Genomic DNA, 17,783 nt, shown 5'->3' with positions numbered 1-17,783 from the left:
CGAGCTCTAAACCACCGCCGCGCGCTCGCCTTTTTAACGAATTATGCCATGGAGATGTAAGCCCATGCTTTTGCTCGCACTCGTTCACGTTTTTCAAAGGCCAACAGCGCTTTATTATTTTAGTCGATGCTGTGGTGAGCTCTGGCGCATCCTTTTTCGCAGAATTTTATTCTTCTTTTAAGTGAGAGCAGGGTTTGTGCTAACCGCTACGAGCCAAACGAATACCAAACATTTTATTTTGCTCTTTCACCGGCATGTATATTCGCCGTATTTTGTCATGTGTGGTAGTTGTTTTTATTCAATTCTGAGCCGGCGTCAATGAAATATTTATCTCAACGCATGATTCATCCAATGAAATTTGCTTGAATTTAAATAATTAGATGTTTTACAACTCAAACTATCGCATGATCATGTAGCACTATAAAGCTTACACTTGTATCCCTATAAAGTAATCGAATGCGGTTTCTTGTCCACGTAAGAAAATATCGCAGCGTTATCAAAAATGCAATCAGTCGCGACAACAAACCCAAGCGGATCCGGAAACAGAAACCGGCAATTACAATGCCTAGCTCACGCCACTTCCTATAAAAAAGAAAAGAAAAAAAACGCAAGCAGCTTTTGTATATACTCGGAGCCAATCTGTTGGTTCGCGTGACTTCCGGCCCAGGAGCAACTTCCGCAAGAGTAAAAAGCTTACCTATCGTCCTTGCCCGTGGGCTTGTCGAGGGGGCCAATCGTGTGCTGTGGAGGAGGCATACTGTAACACGGTGCAGGCGTGTAACCCGCAGGTATTTGATATCCCGAAGTGACGGGGCCGCCCGGGTAACCGCTTGCACACTGGTACCCTGCCGTTGGGTAGGGTGTGTATGTGTTGCCTGGATATTCTGCTTGAACGCCTGTCATACCATAGCCTGGGTGGGGACTCATTGGTCCGTAGCCTGCAAATATTAAAACGCGTTTGTCAAGATTTATTAACTTTGTCGTCTCAATATGATTATAAACAAATGATTCGAATATTCATCAAATGCGTTAAATTTTACCGGTATCACGTAATTACTTTCTGGAGCAGAATAAAGCAGAATACCTATCTATTGGAGCTATTGACATAAGCCGAAAAAATGAGCATAGCAAAATAACATTATGTAAGTTAGATGGAGAGCCCGACGACAAAGCTCTTGCCACGAATCTCCATAAAAATGCATCAATAATTAAGGAAGGGCCGTGCGCGTACGCACGATATTAGTCGAAAAATTCGCGAGTGCAATGCGAGTCTTCATTGTGAGCGGACAAGTTCGTTTCGACGGGAGCGAGAGAGGGCTTGATTAACCGTTGTTAAGTCCGCGCGTTTATTTGGCAGAAAGAATTGCGCGCTAGAAAACATATATCACGTCGCGAGCTCGCTTGGCATTCGCGCGTATGTTTCAATTTCAATAACTACTCCCCAGCGTCATACAGCGTACTTCCACAAGCTCGCTTTCCATCTGCGTGTGCTGTGCCCGCGAATACCGTGTATCCGCGCCAACGCGAAATATTGATAATTAACAATGGCCAGAGCGAGAGAATGGAACGAGAGAAGAAAAGAGGGGTAAGCAAGGAGGAAGAGGGATAGCGTTTGAAATTTTTTTTATATTCGGCAGTTGTAACCGCGTACTGCACGTACACTCTGCCTCGGGGGAACCGAGCGTACGAGTAAGAGAGCGGCTCTTTGTTCTATTCCGATATATCGCCCCTTTCTGCAGTGGCACGTCGACCGCCGATGTAATGACACGCTACCCGACAATGTATTCATTTCGACTGGAACGTGTCTCGCGCAAATTTATAGCGTTTGCCAGTAAAAACCGAGAGGGAGACTGAGTGAGTGAGGTATGAAGCGAGCTTTTCATCATTCGCTCTTTCCTACATCGTAAATGTGGGCCACTGTAATATAATCGTACGCGGGAATATTGCCAAGCCGCTGCTGCATGGAGACGCCCAGAGAGAGACAGCGAGAGAGAGAGAGAGAGAACGAGGGAGAGAGTTAGAGAGCAAGAGAGAGAGAGGGAGGGTGGGCGGGAGGGAAGGGGGAGAGAAAAAATTCTGTTTTTGTTGTAAGTCTATTTGTTGCGCTGCGACTCGTCTTTTTAAAAAAGCTTTTGTACTGTGTTATTTCATTCTCAAACAGTGGTTTTTTTCTACAGTATATAAATTATTTCAAGCTTGTTCAAACTAAAATTGAATGAAATAATTCAACACAAATTTTATTTGCCAATTGAAATTTAACTTGTATACTATACGACTATGATTTATTTTACTGCTCATTGGATAAAAGTAAATATATATTTAAAGCGAAGCTTGTTTTCGTTTTATTAAAAAGTTATTTATAAAAGTAATATAAAATATCTTTCGTATATGTTGTTTTTGTTCATAATATTATGAATTGATTAAAAAATGTCTTATTTACATACATTTTATATCTTTAAAGTAAGTTCACCGCGTATTAAAAAGCGGGGTGAGTTAAAAAAAATATGATTATACTTTTCTCAAACTTACCTGTTGGATCTCTGTAAGCATCCATATAATGTGATCCGCCACTATCAGGTGTACTTTCGCGACTGTAAGCTGCTGCATGAACGCCTGGCGGAAAACTTGGCACAGGCCTGATGCCCCCGCTGAAGTTGACTGGTTCATTGGCCGTGGAGAAATCAACAGGTTCGGTTTGCTCCTCGATCGGTCGAGGCGCCGTGAATCCGGGACCTACTGGTACTGGTACACCGTCGGTACCGTGTCCTCCCGTCGAATATTGTGGACTTGGTGCTCCGCTATATTTAAAAAGGCTTTGTTAAAACATTTTTTTATACACAATACAATAAATAAAATTTAACGATATTGTTCTTGCTAATACCTAAATTAACCATTTCCGTAAAAGCATGTAAATAAAACATAAAAATTCAAATCATATGGAAATTATAATTAACTTTGAATAAAAAATAATATTTGAAAATTGGATGCATAAGAGAACATTTAGCGGTAATAAATCAAGGGTGAAAGAGCAATGAAAATTTCAAGCAATTGGTCCGAGTGGAAGCGCGAGGTTTTGTCTGTAAACACTAAATTAATTAAGCAGCGATGATATTCGTGGAGGTGTTACCTGTGCAGTCTGTTCACGCTGAGGTCGAGGGTTTGGCCTTGGGGACTGGGTACTTGGGGGCTGGCCGTTAGATGAGGGCTCGCCGCTGCTTGAGGGCTACCACCGACGGTCTGGCCGCCGCCGTATTGCGGACTCAGACTGTTCGATCCATAGGGTGCCGCCTGCAACAGTTATATACATATAGTTAATAGATAATGAAATTATTTTCTCTACTCCTCTTTCATAGGCTATAAATGTATATTGGCCTAAATAATCTACAGTCTATCGATTTCCAGTTAAGATAGCGCTTCTTATATTTCTACCTGTGGACTAGTTGACGCCACACTCGACGTAGACAAGTCCATAACTGTACCCCCTGGCGATGTTGGCGGACCATTGGCTTTTTGCATTTGTTGAACTTGTGCGACGGTCACGCATTTTACTGGAATACACAGAACAAATATCGTTAGATGTCAGTTGGTAATGGTACATTTCCGTTATATTTCTATTTTTGCGCGTAATGATTATTAAGTCCTAATTAAAGCAAAATCAAATGGAAATCAGGAAAATAAAATCTTTTAACAAGTACTGACCATCTTCAGTCTTCATCATGCTGGCAACGGTAGCAGCAGCCATAGCCATTTGGTGTTGTTGTGCAGCAGCAGCAGCTTCCTGATGATAAACTCGCTCCTGCTCTTCGGGTGTCATTCCCGTCTGTCCCAAGTAGTACATATTTGGCCTCGCATGTAATTGCTGTTGTTGTTGCGGCTGCTGCGGCTGTAACGTCGCACAAGCTTGTGTGTCGTAACGTTCGTAAGCTGCAGCGGTGCCAGGATCGTAAGGTCGGTGATTCGCCGTCCCAGCACTCTCGTATCCTCTAGTGATATCGTTCGAGTAAGTGACAACGGGTCTGGCGATGTTAGTCGTATGCTGCATGTAATTAGCACGTGTGTGATCGCGCTGGTGCGAGTACACGTCATCGGCACTGGCCAGCAGCGAGGACTCGTAAGGTGAACGTTGCATCTGATGACCTTCCACGCCCATTGGCATCGGATAAGCGACGGCTGGTTGCATGGGTAAGACGTGATGAGCACCAGGGTGCTGAGGTTGCATTGTGCGACCGCCCATCGCTTCCATTGACGACATCGACGACGAATTCGAGTCTTGACTGAGGTACGAGTCGTACGTCGGTGCTTGCCGTACTGCATTTGGAGGTGGAGGTGGTGGTGGGGGAGAGTTCTGCCCTCCTACGCGACACGATGGCGAATCCTCGGTTTTTGGTACTAAAAGTTCCTGACTGGCGTTGGGTCGTGTTGGCTGGGGCGGCAGGCTGCAGCAACTTTGCGAGGAAGATGTGTTTTCGGTTTTTGGTACGACCTTGTTGGCATTGTGGCGCGACTGGTTACTATCCTCGGGTGTCTTTGGTGGTTTGACGTTGAGACTCGATGTTACAGGCTTGCTCGCGCCGTAGTAGTCGTACGTCGGCGACGATACCACCGGCTTTGTATCTTGCTGCGTTGTAGAGACGTACTGAGGATATAGCTTGCTGTCCATTGTCGGTGGCAGTAGGTTTGTGCTTATGTATTCTGGTGGTATTCCTGACACTGATTTGCAATATTTCATCGTGTGATTGAGCTATTTCTAATAATATTAAAGCAGTGCATTGAAATTGTATTTAAAAAAGTATTATACTCCAAAAATATTTTACAATCTGTGGCAATTTTAACGCTTGAAAGACGCCACAGATAGTAATAAGCAATGAGACTTTAGATCTGTTTCATTTCATGTAACATCTTCAAATGTTTATTATAAAATTGTATAAAATGATATATCTAGTCATAAGTTTTTTGGCGCACAAATACAATTTCACTTTTATGCTGCATTCAGACTTATCTGGTAAACGTTGAACATGAATAATATATTACAGCATTATGAACTTTACTGTTTACAATCTTCATAACTCATAAATTTTTGTTTACTAAATATTTAGAAGCAACTAAAAAACCATTCAAACAACAATAAATCATATTTCTATGTCTATTGAGAAAACTACATGTGTAAAATAACTTGGCTATAAGCCAAGTTAGTACACGCATGATTACGTGATGAAATATAAATATATGATATTTACAGCGTATACCAGTTGTTTTTTCCACCACTGTTGATTGCTTTGATCTTTAGACAACATCTAGCATCATATTTACATCTTACGAGCGTTTTAAAGTGATTGAGCTGTTTGTAATATCTAAGTATTATTTGTTTTCGTTTTCAAAAATTTCGTGTAAAAATAACATTGAACTCTATGTAAGATTAGAAATAACATATGAGAGAAATTTGCTATTCTATTCAAGTGATCACGCCAACGTTTCTATTAAATATATCAATTGCGAGTGAGCCAAATCGATATTTGCTTCTGTATCACTTGAAATATTTAAAGAAAAGAAAAAAAGCGTGATAAATGTAAAAGAGATATGAGCGAACTCCCAAAACTTTTACAATTCTAGTTATTCCATGATATCGTGCTTTAATAAGGGCGAATTTGAAGAAAAAACAGTTTTTTGTGGAAAAAATGACGACTAATAATTTCTACTAGTTTATTTTGGACCATCGATTACAGTTATAAAGCTATAAATTAAAAATGTATGATTTTTTCAAGATATCAAGTTGAAACTCGCTATACAAACTTGTTTCTTAGTATTGTAAAAAAAGTCTTGGATAAATTATTTCAAAATTTTCTTGTAGATACTTTTTAATACATATTATTAAAATAAATGAGCTTCAAGAATGTGCTTCTATCACGCAAAAAATAAAAAATACAAATAGAAATGTTACTTATTTTGTAAAAAATCGAAAACTTCATAAATTTTGTTTTCTTACGAAAAGAACTTTTTTATAACTCATATATAAATAAATAGAACTTATTTTACTTCAAAATATCAATCTAATACAATTTTTTAATTTTTCTGCCTTATAAATATTCTTGAGTTACAGATTTTTGTAATTAGTAGTCAATGAGCAACTCATTTGAAAGAAGGTGTTTTTTATTCGCACAACTAAAATACCTTTTCAATTAGTGGATAACCTAAAAGTCAACACAACTTTATTTACGTATTGAACGGTGCTTAAGTTTCTTATTCATAGCGTCGACTGATTAAATGCAATTAGAAAAATTATTATAATCAAATATCAACGAATAAATTTCAGTATGTTACCATTGATGCGCACATGTGTTATTTCTCTTTCAAAACAGATAGAGTAAATTCTACGTGTACTGAACTATATAAATAACACCAAAAAGCTCGCGCGGAAAATTTAGTGTCGTGGAAATTTTATTTTTCACAACTTAACTTTACAATGGATAAGATTAGTGAGGAAGAGAAAAAGAAAATATTGAAATCATTTATTATATTATTATTTTTAAAATATGAAAAATAAATTAAGTTTAATTGTTGCTAAAAATGATTTGATACATCTTCATTTTAACATCTGACAATCTTAACCTATTAAAAATGACTTTGAAAAATGTTTAAGTTTAGGTAAATTATGCTGGTTTACAAAAAAAGAAAAAATCATGAGCTTGTATTTTGTAATGCTATGCAAAGCCAACTACGAAAGAAAAAAAAATCTTGAAAGCTGTGCTTTGAAAGAATTTTTTTTTAAATAACAGATTTGAAAAGTTTTGGGGATTTGCTCATATACGTCCGTCGTTCGATACAGATAGTCTATGACTTAAATCAGACGACGATGTAAACCTTACCTTGTGCCTTATGTCGTGCTTCGCGAGCGGCTTGTTTATTGGCCGCGGCAATCGGGCATCCGGATAAGCTTCTATGCGTGTTTCGATTGGAGCTGACATGACCTCGGCCGTTGCAACCAGGCGTTGGACATTTCAAAATAGTCTCATGCATCGCCAGAACTGCGAGAACCCAGACACGTGTTTTGTTTTTGTTTTCGTTGTTTTACATTACAAAGAAATTGAGGATTTTATTACACGTTGACATCATATGTCATTGGCGTGCACACTTAGACAGAAATCACTGGCGAATCTCTTATATCGATTTGAGTATAATATATGTATAAATTTACTATCTGACATTTTAATGGAATAGACGATTCACGAAGGAAACAATATACGGAGAAAACAATCAGTAGAATGAAAATAATGAAAGGCAATTCATATTAACGTTCACGGATAGAACACAAATTTATATAATGAGTACATAATATACTGAGCGGGTAGAGAGAAAAAAAAATTCAACAAAAAAAGGTACAATTAATTTGGAAAGAAATTATAAATAACACAAGAAACTGTCGTTCGTGTATTTGTGATTTCACCTAAATATAATCATTTCTTTTTCTGTGTATTTGCTTAACAATATTATGTTCAATGAAAAGACGAATAGATAAGAGTCAGTTCAAACAAATGCTAATAGAATAAAAATATCCGTGAAATCTCGATCGCGATGAATGATAAATGTGACAATAAATATATTTCCAAGTGCGATTTAAAGGTAAATACGAATAAAAAATATTATTGAAAATTAATAAAAATTTGTAATGTAAAAGGTCATCGTCGAAAAAAAAAGTTCTGTACAATGAAACTGATGATTTAAAGTACGCAAAAAAAGAAAAGAAAATAAGTACCCGCATGAATCAAGTGAATGCCGCAAAGTTTGGATGAGCTTCCTGTATTATACTCAAAAGCGCAGTGAAAGAGATCCTCACTTTTGATTCTGGCGTGTGCGCATGGCGTTTTTCCGTGTATTTCTCTTACTTATTCTGCCCGTGTCTCGGGGTCTCGAGTTCTCCAAAACTCTAATACGGCAACATAACCAAGTCATGTGTGGTGATTATTCTCTACTAAACTGAGAAAACTACAAAGAGAATGGGTAAACAAATTATAAATAAAAAAGTGAACGCAGTAAATAAAGCTCTCTACCCCGCTAACAAAAAGCACAAAGATGTTAAAATGAAAAAAATAAATAAAGATCATAACAATAGACATACACATAAAACAGGCGCACACGCGTAACTCTGTCGTTTTTTGAACTGAGAGAGGAGAGAGGAGAGAGAAAGAGATTATAATTATACATGTACAGCAGGTGGCGTGTTTTCAATTGTACTCTTGATTTCAAACAACAATGACTTTTGTGATCAATATTTAACATTGAAGGCTATGTGCGCTACTATTTTTTGTTTTGTTTATGCTAATTACGTCGATATCAGTGGATCGTGTTATTTTCTTTCCGCTATATCAAGTTCAAAAAATATATCTATCAACAAAGAGCCGTCGTTACTGTGTTTTCAAGGATATATGCAAACTATACAGCTACGAAATAACGTGAGTATTAATTGAAAGCTGGTGTCGATGATACTCACTTTCTGGCGTTAATTTATCTTTGCGCGGACAACCGGATAGGCTGAAAAAGAAACAACTTCATTAGGGACTGTTCACAATAGACAACAATTTGTCGCTGTGGGAATTCAAAGTTTTTCGCCCGGATTAATTAATGTTACTAATTTTGTTTACGGGAAAAAGGATATTCAAAGTAGTTTTTCAAAAGAAACTCACTTTACGAGATTCAGCTAATTAACGTAAATAATTCTTTTGGGCACCGATACAGGGGAATTATGAAAAAATTATTGATATATGTTCACGATCAAGTACACGTATTGCGACTTATCTATGATAGGCAGTACTATTCAAAATAAATACTCCAAAGCGTTTAAACAAAATTTTACGTCTGTCAACAATAACTTCATGAATGCTTGATACTATGATATCGGTAGGGTTCGTGTTGCGTACGGATATCGATTCTGCGCGATTTAATTTTATATGTAATTTTTAATGTTAATTATTTCACATAGCGATTTTGTATTAAACACGAAAAATAAAATAATGAAAAAAAATGAAATATTATCTGACATAATACATTTCTGTAGAAAAATTAACAAACGATTAATTGGAAGAAAATATTTTACATGATATAACCGTATATTTGATCATTTATTAGTAATGGACAGAATTTTAAACATATATACTTTCAGTCAATTATTTTTCAATCGAATTTGTTGCAGAAAGTTTACATGGTCAACAGTATCTTTTTTCTAATAAATACTATTTGATGTATTCTGTTCCATCAAAAATAATTATACCAAATAAAAATAATTAGAAAATCCGTATTGAATCGTGTATAAACGGCATCTGTATAAAATGTACCGGGCCATGGTATCTATAACAATGAGCGAATAAAAAAAAAGAGCGCAGTTAATACGTTCGATCTCGTTTCCGGTTAGAAGAGAAAAAAAAAACAAGAAATCGACCAATGTGTCAGAATTGATTTGAGAGGCCAGTTTTGAATTAAATTCGACGAACAAATCATTGAATGAGGGCAGTTAGCACGTTGGGAGCAAGGATGGGAATGACATAAGCGAGCAAATCGTCATGAAACGAAGAGGAGTGCGTGGATGGTACATATAGATACGTGCAAAGTGCAGGTAGGCAGTTAATTCAGCGATAATTACTTACCTGCGGTGGTGCGAGTAGAGTCCGGTCACATGACCCTGCCCCGTGCAGCCGGGCGTCGGGCACTTGTTGCCCTCTGCAACAAATCAAACCATCCCCCACGTTTGGCCTTTAGTCCATTAAGCGTACGCATACAGATACTCACACTCTCACTCTTACTATGCAGAAACAGAGAATGAGGGACACGCACGAGTGTTCGCGCGTGCCCTTAGTCGATTTCTATCAATATAATCGCCATCGCAAGTCGTTAGCTCTCTGTATGAATTATTTTCATACGAGGACCTGAGGGTGTATTGCATCAATTAAATCACTGATAAGCTTTGAGTGTTTTTTCCAGGGGCGTTGCAAAATAAAAGCCAATCAACCGTGAATGAACTAGCCCTCCTTGTGCGTGCGAAAATACATATTGCACGCGTAACACTGTTATTCATAGTTGGTTGTATTATTTTTCTTTTCGAGTATCTCGTTCAATATTTTCCAAATTATTTCTTCCAATTGATTAGCTTACGATGATGATTACAGATAGACTCGACATTCTATAAATTAAATTATTACTGTTACAATATAACCTTTACAACCCGTTAATTTGACATAATCCCTTTTCATACTCAACTGCGACAAGTTCAATATATACATTAATGGAAACACACAGACAATCAAAATCCAATTACCCATGATAAATGTACATAATCTTGCATGATCGCATCCGACACGCGATAATCCGATCATAAATAATTGTCTCTTTATTTTTATAAAAATACCAATAAATGAAATTCCTTTCACAGATAAAATGAGCTAACTACCGATTGATGATTTAGCCAAGTCGTAAAGCCCCCTCTGCCCTCTGTCGTGAACACGCGTTTGTGAAAGGCAAAAGGATTGGATGCGAGCTCATCTGTATGTGTGTGCGGTCGCCCAGAAGATTTGGTCACACTACTTGCGTGAATGCGTGAATAGCCGTTGGGATTCCGCGGGGCTATGTGTGTCTAAGCCATGCGAGATTAACGCTAAAGCTACGGCAGACGCATGCTTGTTCATGAAAACAAAAATAGCTAATTCCCTTTACATTCCCGCAATTCACACATAGGCGAAACAGATGTAGGGCACGGGAATGTACGGTTTTATGTATGGTTATTGATTACTTGTTTTATGATTTAGGTTTATGAAGCTTGTAATAAAAATCACGGGCTAAGTTAATTGGATTGATGTAGTAGTCGCTTCTCTTTGATTTTTGTTGAAATAAAAAATTGCAAATTGTAACTGGTAGAATATTAAATAGGGATTGATTCAACAATTTCACTTGTACTGTACGGATCACGATCTAAATGGATATTCGAACTTCGCACACATAAATAAAGTCCTTACAATGCAGAGGTGGAGGATTCATCTTGCTGGAAGCTTTCAATGTAAAATCAAAAGGTAATCATCTTGGAGGTATAAGAGTGACCACAGAGAATATTTGTAATAGCATCGTTCAGTGTAAGAACAAGCAATATAGCTTGAAGTACACACACGTGTGTGTGTGTGTGTGTGTGTGTGTATGTACGCGTGAGAAAGCGCTTTTACAAACTTCGTTGTGAGCGTTGTGTAATCCCCTGATCCCAGTTCGACTTCACGGGAAAGAGAGAAACTTCATCAGGCCGTCATTCCCGTTGCTCTGCCCGTAAATTGGATTACGATACGTGACGTCATTAGCGGCTCGTGCCTTTATTTAGAGTCTCCGCGTGCACGCACACACCTCCGACTAATCAACTTTCTTTCCTTACTCTTCGTTTACGGGCATTGCTACATTAAAAACCATTGCCAACTTTTGATGGAGAATGCGTCGGATTTAAAAAGTTATAACAACGTGGATGTATAGCGTCTATGAAGACATTAAAAGCCGTGAAACTTTGCTTTAATTTGATTAAGGCGCGAAGAAGAAATTTTGTAATTAGTCTCCTTTACGCCATAGTATTAATTACATCAAAAACCTCTTCACTGGCCATCGGAATACTTTAGTCAGATAACTTGGCTTGCAGAAAAAAAAAATTAGACTGCCCGCGGGCATGCGAAAAAAGGAAAGCAGTCGTCAAACAGGCGCAAAGGATCGGATTACGAGAGAGGGCCAATTAATTAACCAGCTCGCGAGTTTTAAAACGTAAGCGGCTGGTCAAGGGTCACGACTACGGCACGCGCCTCTGAATAGAGTTGTAACGAGCCGACCTTTTTTACGAACGGCAAGGGTGAGGCGACGTAAAAAGAAAGAGAAGGGAGGCTGCCCATAAGCTCGTACGTGTGTGTGTAATTGCGTTATTTTGTAGCTATTTCGCACGTGGGAGACTCGCTGCGTAAACAGCGCGCATGATTGTTTTATTCATATTCGTCTCGGTGCACATTTGTAACAAAGTCCCAACACGAGAGGCGACCCTCATCTGCATGCCTTGACCAACAGAAACGTTTTACTTCCATTTGTTTTTCATATTACTTTTTATACTCGTAATATAATTCTTTTCGAGTATTTGTTGAATTTTAACAAAACTAATTAATTTTTCTTACAATCGTTGCCTATAATGCCGATAATCCATTTCGCTTTAGTTTAATAGTAGAGTAAACCATAACACTCGCTATATTCGGCGATTTTCTCGGCAACAGTATGCACATATTTTCATCAACAACAACACGTATTCCAGTGATTAGTTCGCACAGCGTATGGCCGAGTAAATAAATCAAGGCCGATGTCGTGAAATCGGAAGCGCTAAAGACACACATGTCGAACTCTTAGTGGTTGGCCGTTTACGGGCTATATCATACAAGCGGCATGACGCGTATAGGCGCGTAAAATTGAGTTACTGGGTAGTTTATTTTTTTATTAGCGCAGTGCCAGGGCACGGACTTCAGGGGGCGAGGAAGTGACTGCGTTTTTGTGGCCGCCGTGCGTACGGATTTGCCGATAGCAGTTTTACGGCGTGTCAACACGCGCCTACCGTCGAGAAAAAGTGTGGTGAGCGAGGGGTCAGACTGGGTTAGGGTGCTGAAGACTTGCATTTGCTGGCATAACTCTGTCGCTGATAATTGCCGGATTTCCGATCACTACTAATGATTCCATGCAATGGAACACACATCGACATTTTTAACGAAGCCACTTGCGGACTGTTAGTAAGGCGTAGAATAATCGTCCAATTGAAAAAATTAAATTTACCCGACGAAATCCCAGAATATCGTTGCTATAGCTGTACGAATTAAGTCGATAACGCAGCAACGATAGCAGTAGCATGAGCGTCGGTGGTGGCGCATTTAAAGGCCAAAGTCAAAGAGAGGCGCTTTTAAAGAGTAGAGCACTCGTTCACCACCACCGGAAGACCAGCAACAATTTTCGTTCTCTTACCCCCGAGCCTGGAATTCTTTCGTTTGTACAGTCGCTCGCTATGTATATATAGAGAGCCAAGGGATCTCCGAAAGCGGAGATTGAATTTTTGAAGCAGAAAAAGAGGAACGAGAAACGTTAAGGGGATAATGAGGAAAAGCAGAGAGAGAGAGAGAGAGAGAGAGTAGGAGTTTTGGTAATAAGATGGCTTCAGAAATTCGAGGATGCTAGTCACGTTTCTAATCGCTGACAGCTGTAGCTTATACGTATGACGTGCTATCAACCCCTCCGCAAATTTCTGTCTCCCTCTCTCTCTCTCTCTCTCTCTCTCTCTCTCTCTCTCTCTCGTTAGTGGCAGACGCACCGTGTCACACGAAGATTCCCGAGAATGCACTCAAATTCCACCTGTCGTCGTAGTCGCTGCCCAAGCCTTGACTTCGCACGTCCGTTGCCCCGTTTTGAGAGTATCCGACGGCTCCGCGACCTCGCTTTCCCACGTTTTCTACCCGATACGTACAAGCGCAACGTTCAAGCGTCGGCCAGGTGTTTCTATCGAGATATCGGTCGTTAGTACGATATCTTTAATTTCTTTTGATACAATTTTTCTGAGCTTGCAACAAGAAAGTGTAAAATATACTACTCTTATAAGTATTTAATAAATGCATCGTGTTAATTTTTTAATAATTCGATATGCATTTCAAAAAATCATTATTACTTTATATTGTTGACGTATGCGATTCGCTGAATCAAGTGGACTTAATTTTTCATTAATAATAATTGTAAAGAAATGCTGTGCGATAACGGTAACGTAAATAATGCGCAGAATATCATATTTTCTACGTTTGATCAGAAAAGCGCTTAGGTCATTCGCATGGGTGAAAAGTCACTGTCATCAGTGTGTCTCGCGTTGAAACGATTAAATACCCATGTCGACGAGGGATAAGTGCAGAGTAACTAGTTAGCCCTTAAGACGGGCCGTCGCGCAAGCAAAGAGAGAGCCTGATTTCAACCATTTGAGTCATCGTCCCCTCGCCGCTTTTGTAATTATTGATTTTCTGGCCCTAGCACATAACTCGCCTCTCTCCGCACCCTAACTCCGCGCATCGAGAGTAAGAGAAAGAGAAATCGCGAATAAGCAAGTGCGCGTGCAGGCAGTAGTATACGGAGGCTGCCTTTTGTCCCCCTTTTCGCAAAAGCCCAACGACCCTCGCGCGAACTGTGCGTGCGTAGGGATGCTTTGAGCGAATTTTTCGCTCTGGATTCTCAAGAGATTTTCGAGTGCAGACAAAAACGAGACACTTTCCTGACCTAGATCGCAGTAGCTCAAATTGTGACGGATGCTAAAGTTTAACAGCCGATTTGCATTCCGACCTCAAAGATTCTTTGCGTAGAGGGTGTATTATTGGAGAATGTTTTATCCTATCAGCACAAGTGATTTGTCTTCTTGTTGACCTAACGATCGTCCTACGATAACGTAACTAATAATTTGATAACGATGTCAAACTTACCCCTACCGATGCTAGAAGGTGACATCGATATGCCCGGTCTAGCAGTATCAAACGAATTCGTTTTCATTCCGCTATCTTGCTGTACGGCGATATTGTTTGTAGTAACGTCTCCGATAGTCGAAGGGCTGGCCGTCGTTGGAGTGGTAGTCATGGTCGTGACCACAATACTATTGTTAGGTACGGTACCAGTGCTACCGCTTCCATTGCCGACGCTTACTGACTTGTTGGCTGCGTTCGTTGCAGCATTCGTACTGCTAACGGCGGTTACGCTGACGACACCTTCGCGAGTGATGTCTTGTATGGCTGTTGCGGCACGCGAGCCAACGCCCGCCGGCTGCAGGATTGTGTACTGCTTGGAGTTGGCGTCTGGGCTACCGATCTGTGGATTGCTGCTGCTGTTGTTGTTATTGTGCTTGATAGGAGGCTCGTTAAGTCGAGCGTTTATTGTTTCCTCTTTGGGAGACTTCAACTGCAAAAGAGAGTTGTGCTTGTCATCGACGGGTGGCGAGCAGCCTGGCACAGGTTGCGGCACTGACGGGTAACCGACGAAGGTAGCGGCCGCTGGATATGGTCCCATTGGCGGTATCGTCGTCGGAGTCGTTCTGCTACCATTATTATTTTTCGAGTGCTCGTTGTTGTTTGGTGGTCTGAAGGCTGAACTGACATTGGTGTACGACGGTGATGTGGGGTTGACCTTGAGACCGTCAACGTAGGGTCGTTGGTAGGCGCTATAGACATTCTGCTGCTTGGGCGATGTCGAATTTGATTTACAACCGCGGTCTTTGTCGGATTGCTCGGCTACCGCTGGATCGGACATGTCGATCTCCAATTCGTTGGATGACTCGTCGACGAGTTCGTTGAAGTCCGGCGGGTCGTAGCGCGACCTTGCTTTGTAAGCTACCGATCGATTCAATTTCTTCTCTTCGTCACAGTCTTCTTTCTTCATCTTGCCGCCGTTGAACTGCTTGTAAGCGTTTTGTTGCTGCATCTTTCTGTCGTGCTGGCTCCTTAACTTGATGACGTCTTTGAGCGAGCTACCCATGTCGTTGTTCATTGTGGAGGGCTGTGACGAGGGCGACATTTTGGTTCCGTCTTTTTTCTCTTCAAATAAGTTCTCGAAATTCGACTCGTATCGGTCCTCGTCCGAGTTACCACGCTGGTAGAACGAGCCACGAGGTGTTGGTGCCCAACTACCCGATAGACTTTTCAAAGCAGCCTCGGTCTCGCGAATCAAAGTCTCGTCGTCCTCGGGATCTTCGCTATTATTCTTGCTAGCCTTTCGGGCTGGGCTACCGGAGAACACACGTTTCTTTGGCAATGGCAGACCCTTGTCATCGATGGCTAAAACTGATTTCTGATCGTCACGTGCGGCACTCTTTCTACGTCTCTTATTGTTATTGTTGTTATTGTTGTTGTTCATCGAAGTGAGTTCCGTGTCCATGTCGTTCGATAGTGTCTTCTTCGAGTTCAGCGTGGCGAGCTGTTGCTGCGGCTGTTTCGGCTTCGAGCTGACGGCGGCCGATTCTGCTTCCAGCTTGCGCTTTTTGAGGTGGGCCATCGCATTCTGACCGCCTGGCACACTGGTGAGCTCGACCCTGGAACAGAAAAATTCCAGGGGATCGTATAGACGGCTCTCACTCGATCGCGACGTATTGGCTGCTAGCATATTCTTAAAGTGTCTAATCATATGACATCGTCTTAAATGCTTAATGTATAACAATTGCAAGTTCAAGCTGCCATTCGACTGCGCGTGTTAAATATACCAAAATGTCAAAAATAAATTGTCGGCGCGCGACAAGTTAACCGTGACACACCTAAGTAGATATGAGAATCACCTGGGCCGATCCGAATGGGCCTCCGTGGAGTGTGTGCGTGTGGTCGAAAAGCGATCAATTGTCGTCGATTGACGTGTCACGCACCCACTACGAACAATAATAGTTTTGCGGCACAATCATAACTTGCCGGCTCGCACAACCGATCATAAGGCTGACGACGCGGGTGTCTGCGTGGTCCAGGAAGGAGAAAAAAAGTTTTCGCAGCACAAAACACTGAGTCACTCCCTCGAGCCACAGCCCGATCTCGTAGCCTTGTAGGTGTACTGGGACACCTTTTCGCTCGACAAGGTGGTGGAGGTAGTGGAGGCGTCGACGGTGGTGGTGGCAAAAAAGTAGTTCCACAGCAAAAGAGGTACGAAAAGTTTTGTAGACACGCGCTCGAGCAGCGAAGCGCCCTTCTCGATTTGGCGCTCGGCGAGCTACTGTGTACTATGTCGAAGGGTGCCCGGCGTTTCAGGGGTGGCGTTGGCGTGGCGGGGGTAGCGTACTGTCGCGCTCGCTCGCGCGCGCGCACTCACCGAGAGAGGGAGGCGCCTCTCGCGCCACTCGCCAGCTAGCAGCCAAGTGGGGGCGGGCCGAGGCCCGTCCACCCACGCAACGTCCTGCCAAGCGAGGAGCCAGCCAAACCCTCCTCGAGCGCTTTCTCTGTCTCTCTTTCTGCGATGCAGCGCGCGCACACAAAGTGCAAGGCTCTCATTCTCCCTCCTCCGTCCGACTCGCTGATCTGATGCTGCTGGCGCTGCTACTGCCGCTGCTGTCGTTGGCACTCGGTCTGGTGCAGCCACCTACAGGCAGCTTTTCCTCCGATGCTTTCCAAAAATGGTTACCCTCGGCACTGTTTTCCTTGGACTCACTTGGATTTTTGGCCTGATTTTAAGTTCTCCTTGTCGGCTTTCACACAATGGCTTTTCTATGGTACAAATGTGTACAGACCTTGAGTTATAGCATCGATCGTATGTGTGTGTGTGTGTGTGCAGATGTCTTCAACGAATGAATGTCTTCATATAAAACCTCACGTCGCATAGCGCAAGTATAGAATGTGTGTTCGGTAGATCGATGGTGGCAGTTGTAAAAGTTTTAAAAGATCAACGCGCTCGATTCTGCGGTGGTAAGTCCGAGCGAAAAGATTGCGGCTTCGAGAATGCCATATATCTAATAGTCCGAGAATGATAATTAATTTATCTTTGACGATCGCAGGTGCGTCGAGGGAGCTGGTTATAATTGATGAAACGTTTCTGCAAGATCGACAGCTCTGGTGTGTGTCAGATTAATGACGCTTCACACCCCCTTCAAGGCTTTCCATTTTATCCATGCTACTGCTGCTTGCCTCTATACACCGTCGCCGTCAAATCTGAATCTGAGAACTTTTTCTTTCTTACAGCCATGAAATGACTTTGTCATTAATTACCAGGGAAATCAATGTCATAACTATACTTTTTTTGCTTTGCTCGTAATAGCTTCA

At 41.3% G+C, this 17,783-nt stretch overlaps 2 protein-coding genes across 2 annotated transcripts in view; one reads left to right on the top strand and one right to left on the bottom strand.

The window, feature by feature from the left end:
* LOC131673918 (mucin-2) overlaps positions 1-17,783 on the bottom strand; it is a gene marked incomplete at its 5' end in the record, with an annotated part of 51,470 nt that overhangs the window by 14,861 nt on the left and 18,826 nt on the right. Inside the window, 9 exons of the mRNA XM_058952309.1 lie at positions 698-938; positions 2,530-2,798; positions 3,128-3,288; positions 3,430-3,548; positions 3,700-4,710; positions 6,864-7,022; positions 8,486-8,526; positions 9,636-9,708; positions 14,487-16,081. Of these exons, the coding sequence (XP_058808292.1) occupies positions 698-938; positions 2,530-2,798; positions 3,128-3,288; positions 3,430-3,548; positions 3,700-4,710; positions 6,864-7,022; positions 8,486-8,526; positions 9,636-9,708; positions 14,487-16,081 (3,669 nt within the window). The remainder of the gene's footprint in view (positions 1-697; positions 939-2,529; positions 2,799-3,127; positions 3,289-3,429; positions 3,549-3,699; positions 4,711-6,863; positions 7,023-8,485; positions 8,527-9,635; positions 9,709-14,486; positions 16,082-17,783) is intronic.
* LOC131673914 (putative inorganic phosphate cotransporter) overlaps positions 1-17,783 on the top strand; it is a 30,391-nt gene that overhangs the window by 2,903 nt on the left and 9,705 nt on the right. The window lies entirely within an intron of this gene.

This window comes from Phymastichus coffea, unplaced genomic scaffold (assembly GCF_024137745.1).
Source record: "Phymastichus coffea isolate CEN01 unplaced genomic scaffold, Cenicafe_Pcof_1.1 PCOF00204, whole genome shotgun sequence".
Lineage (NCBI taxonomy): Eukaryota > Metazoa > Arthropoda > Insecta > Hymenoptera > Eulophidae > Phymastichus > Phymastichus coffea.
This window is presented reverse-complemented; position numbering and strand designations above follow the sequence as displayed.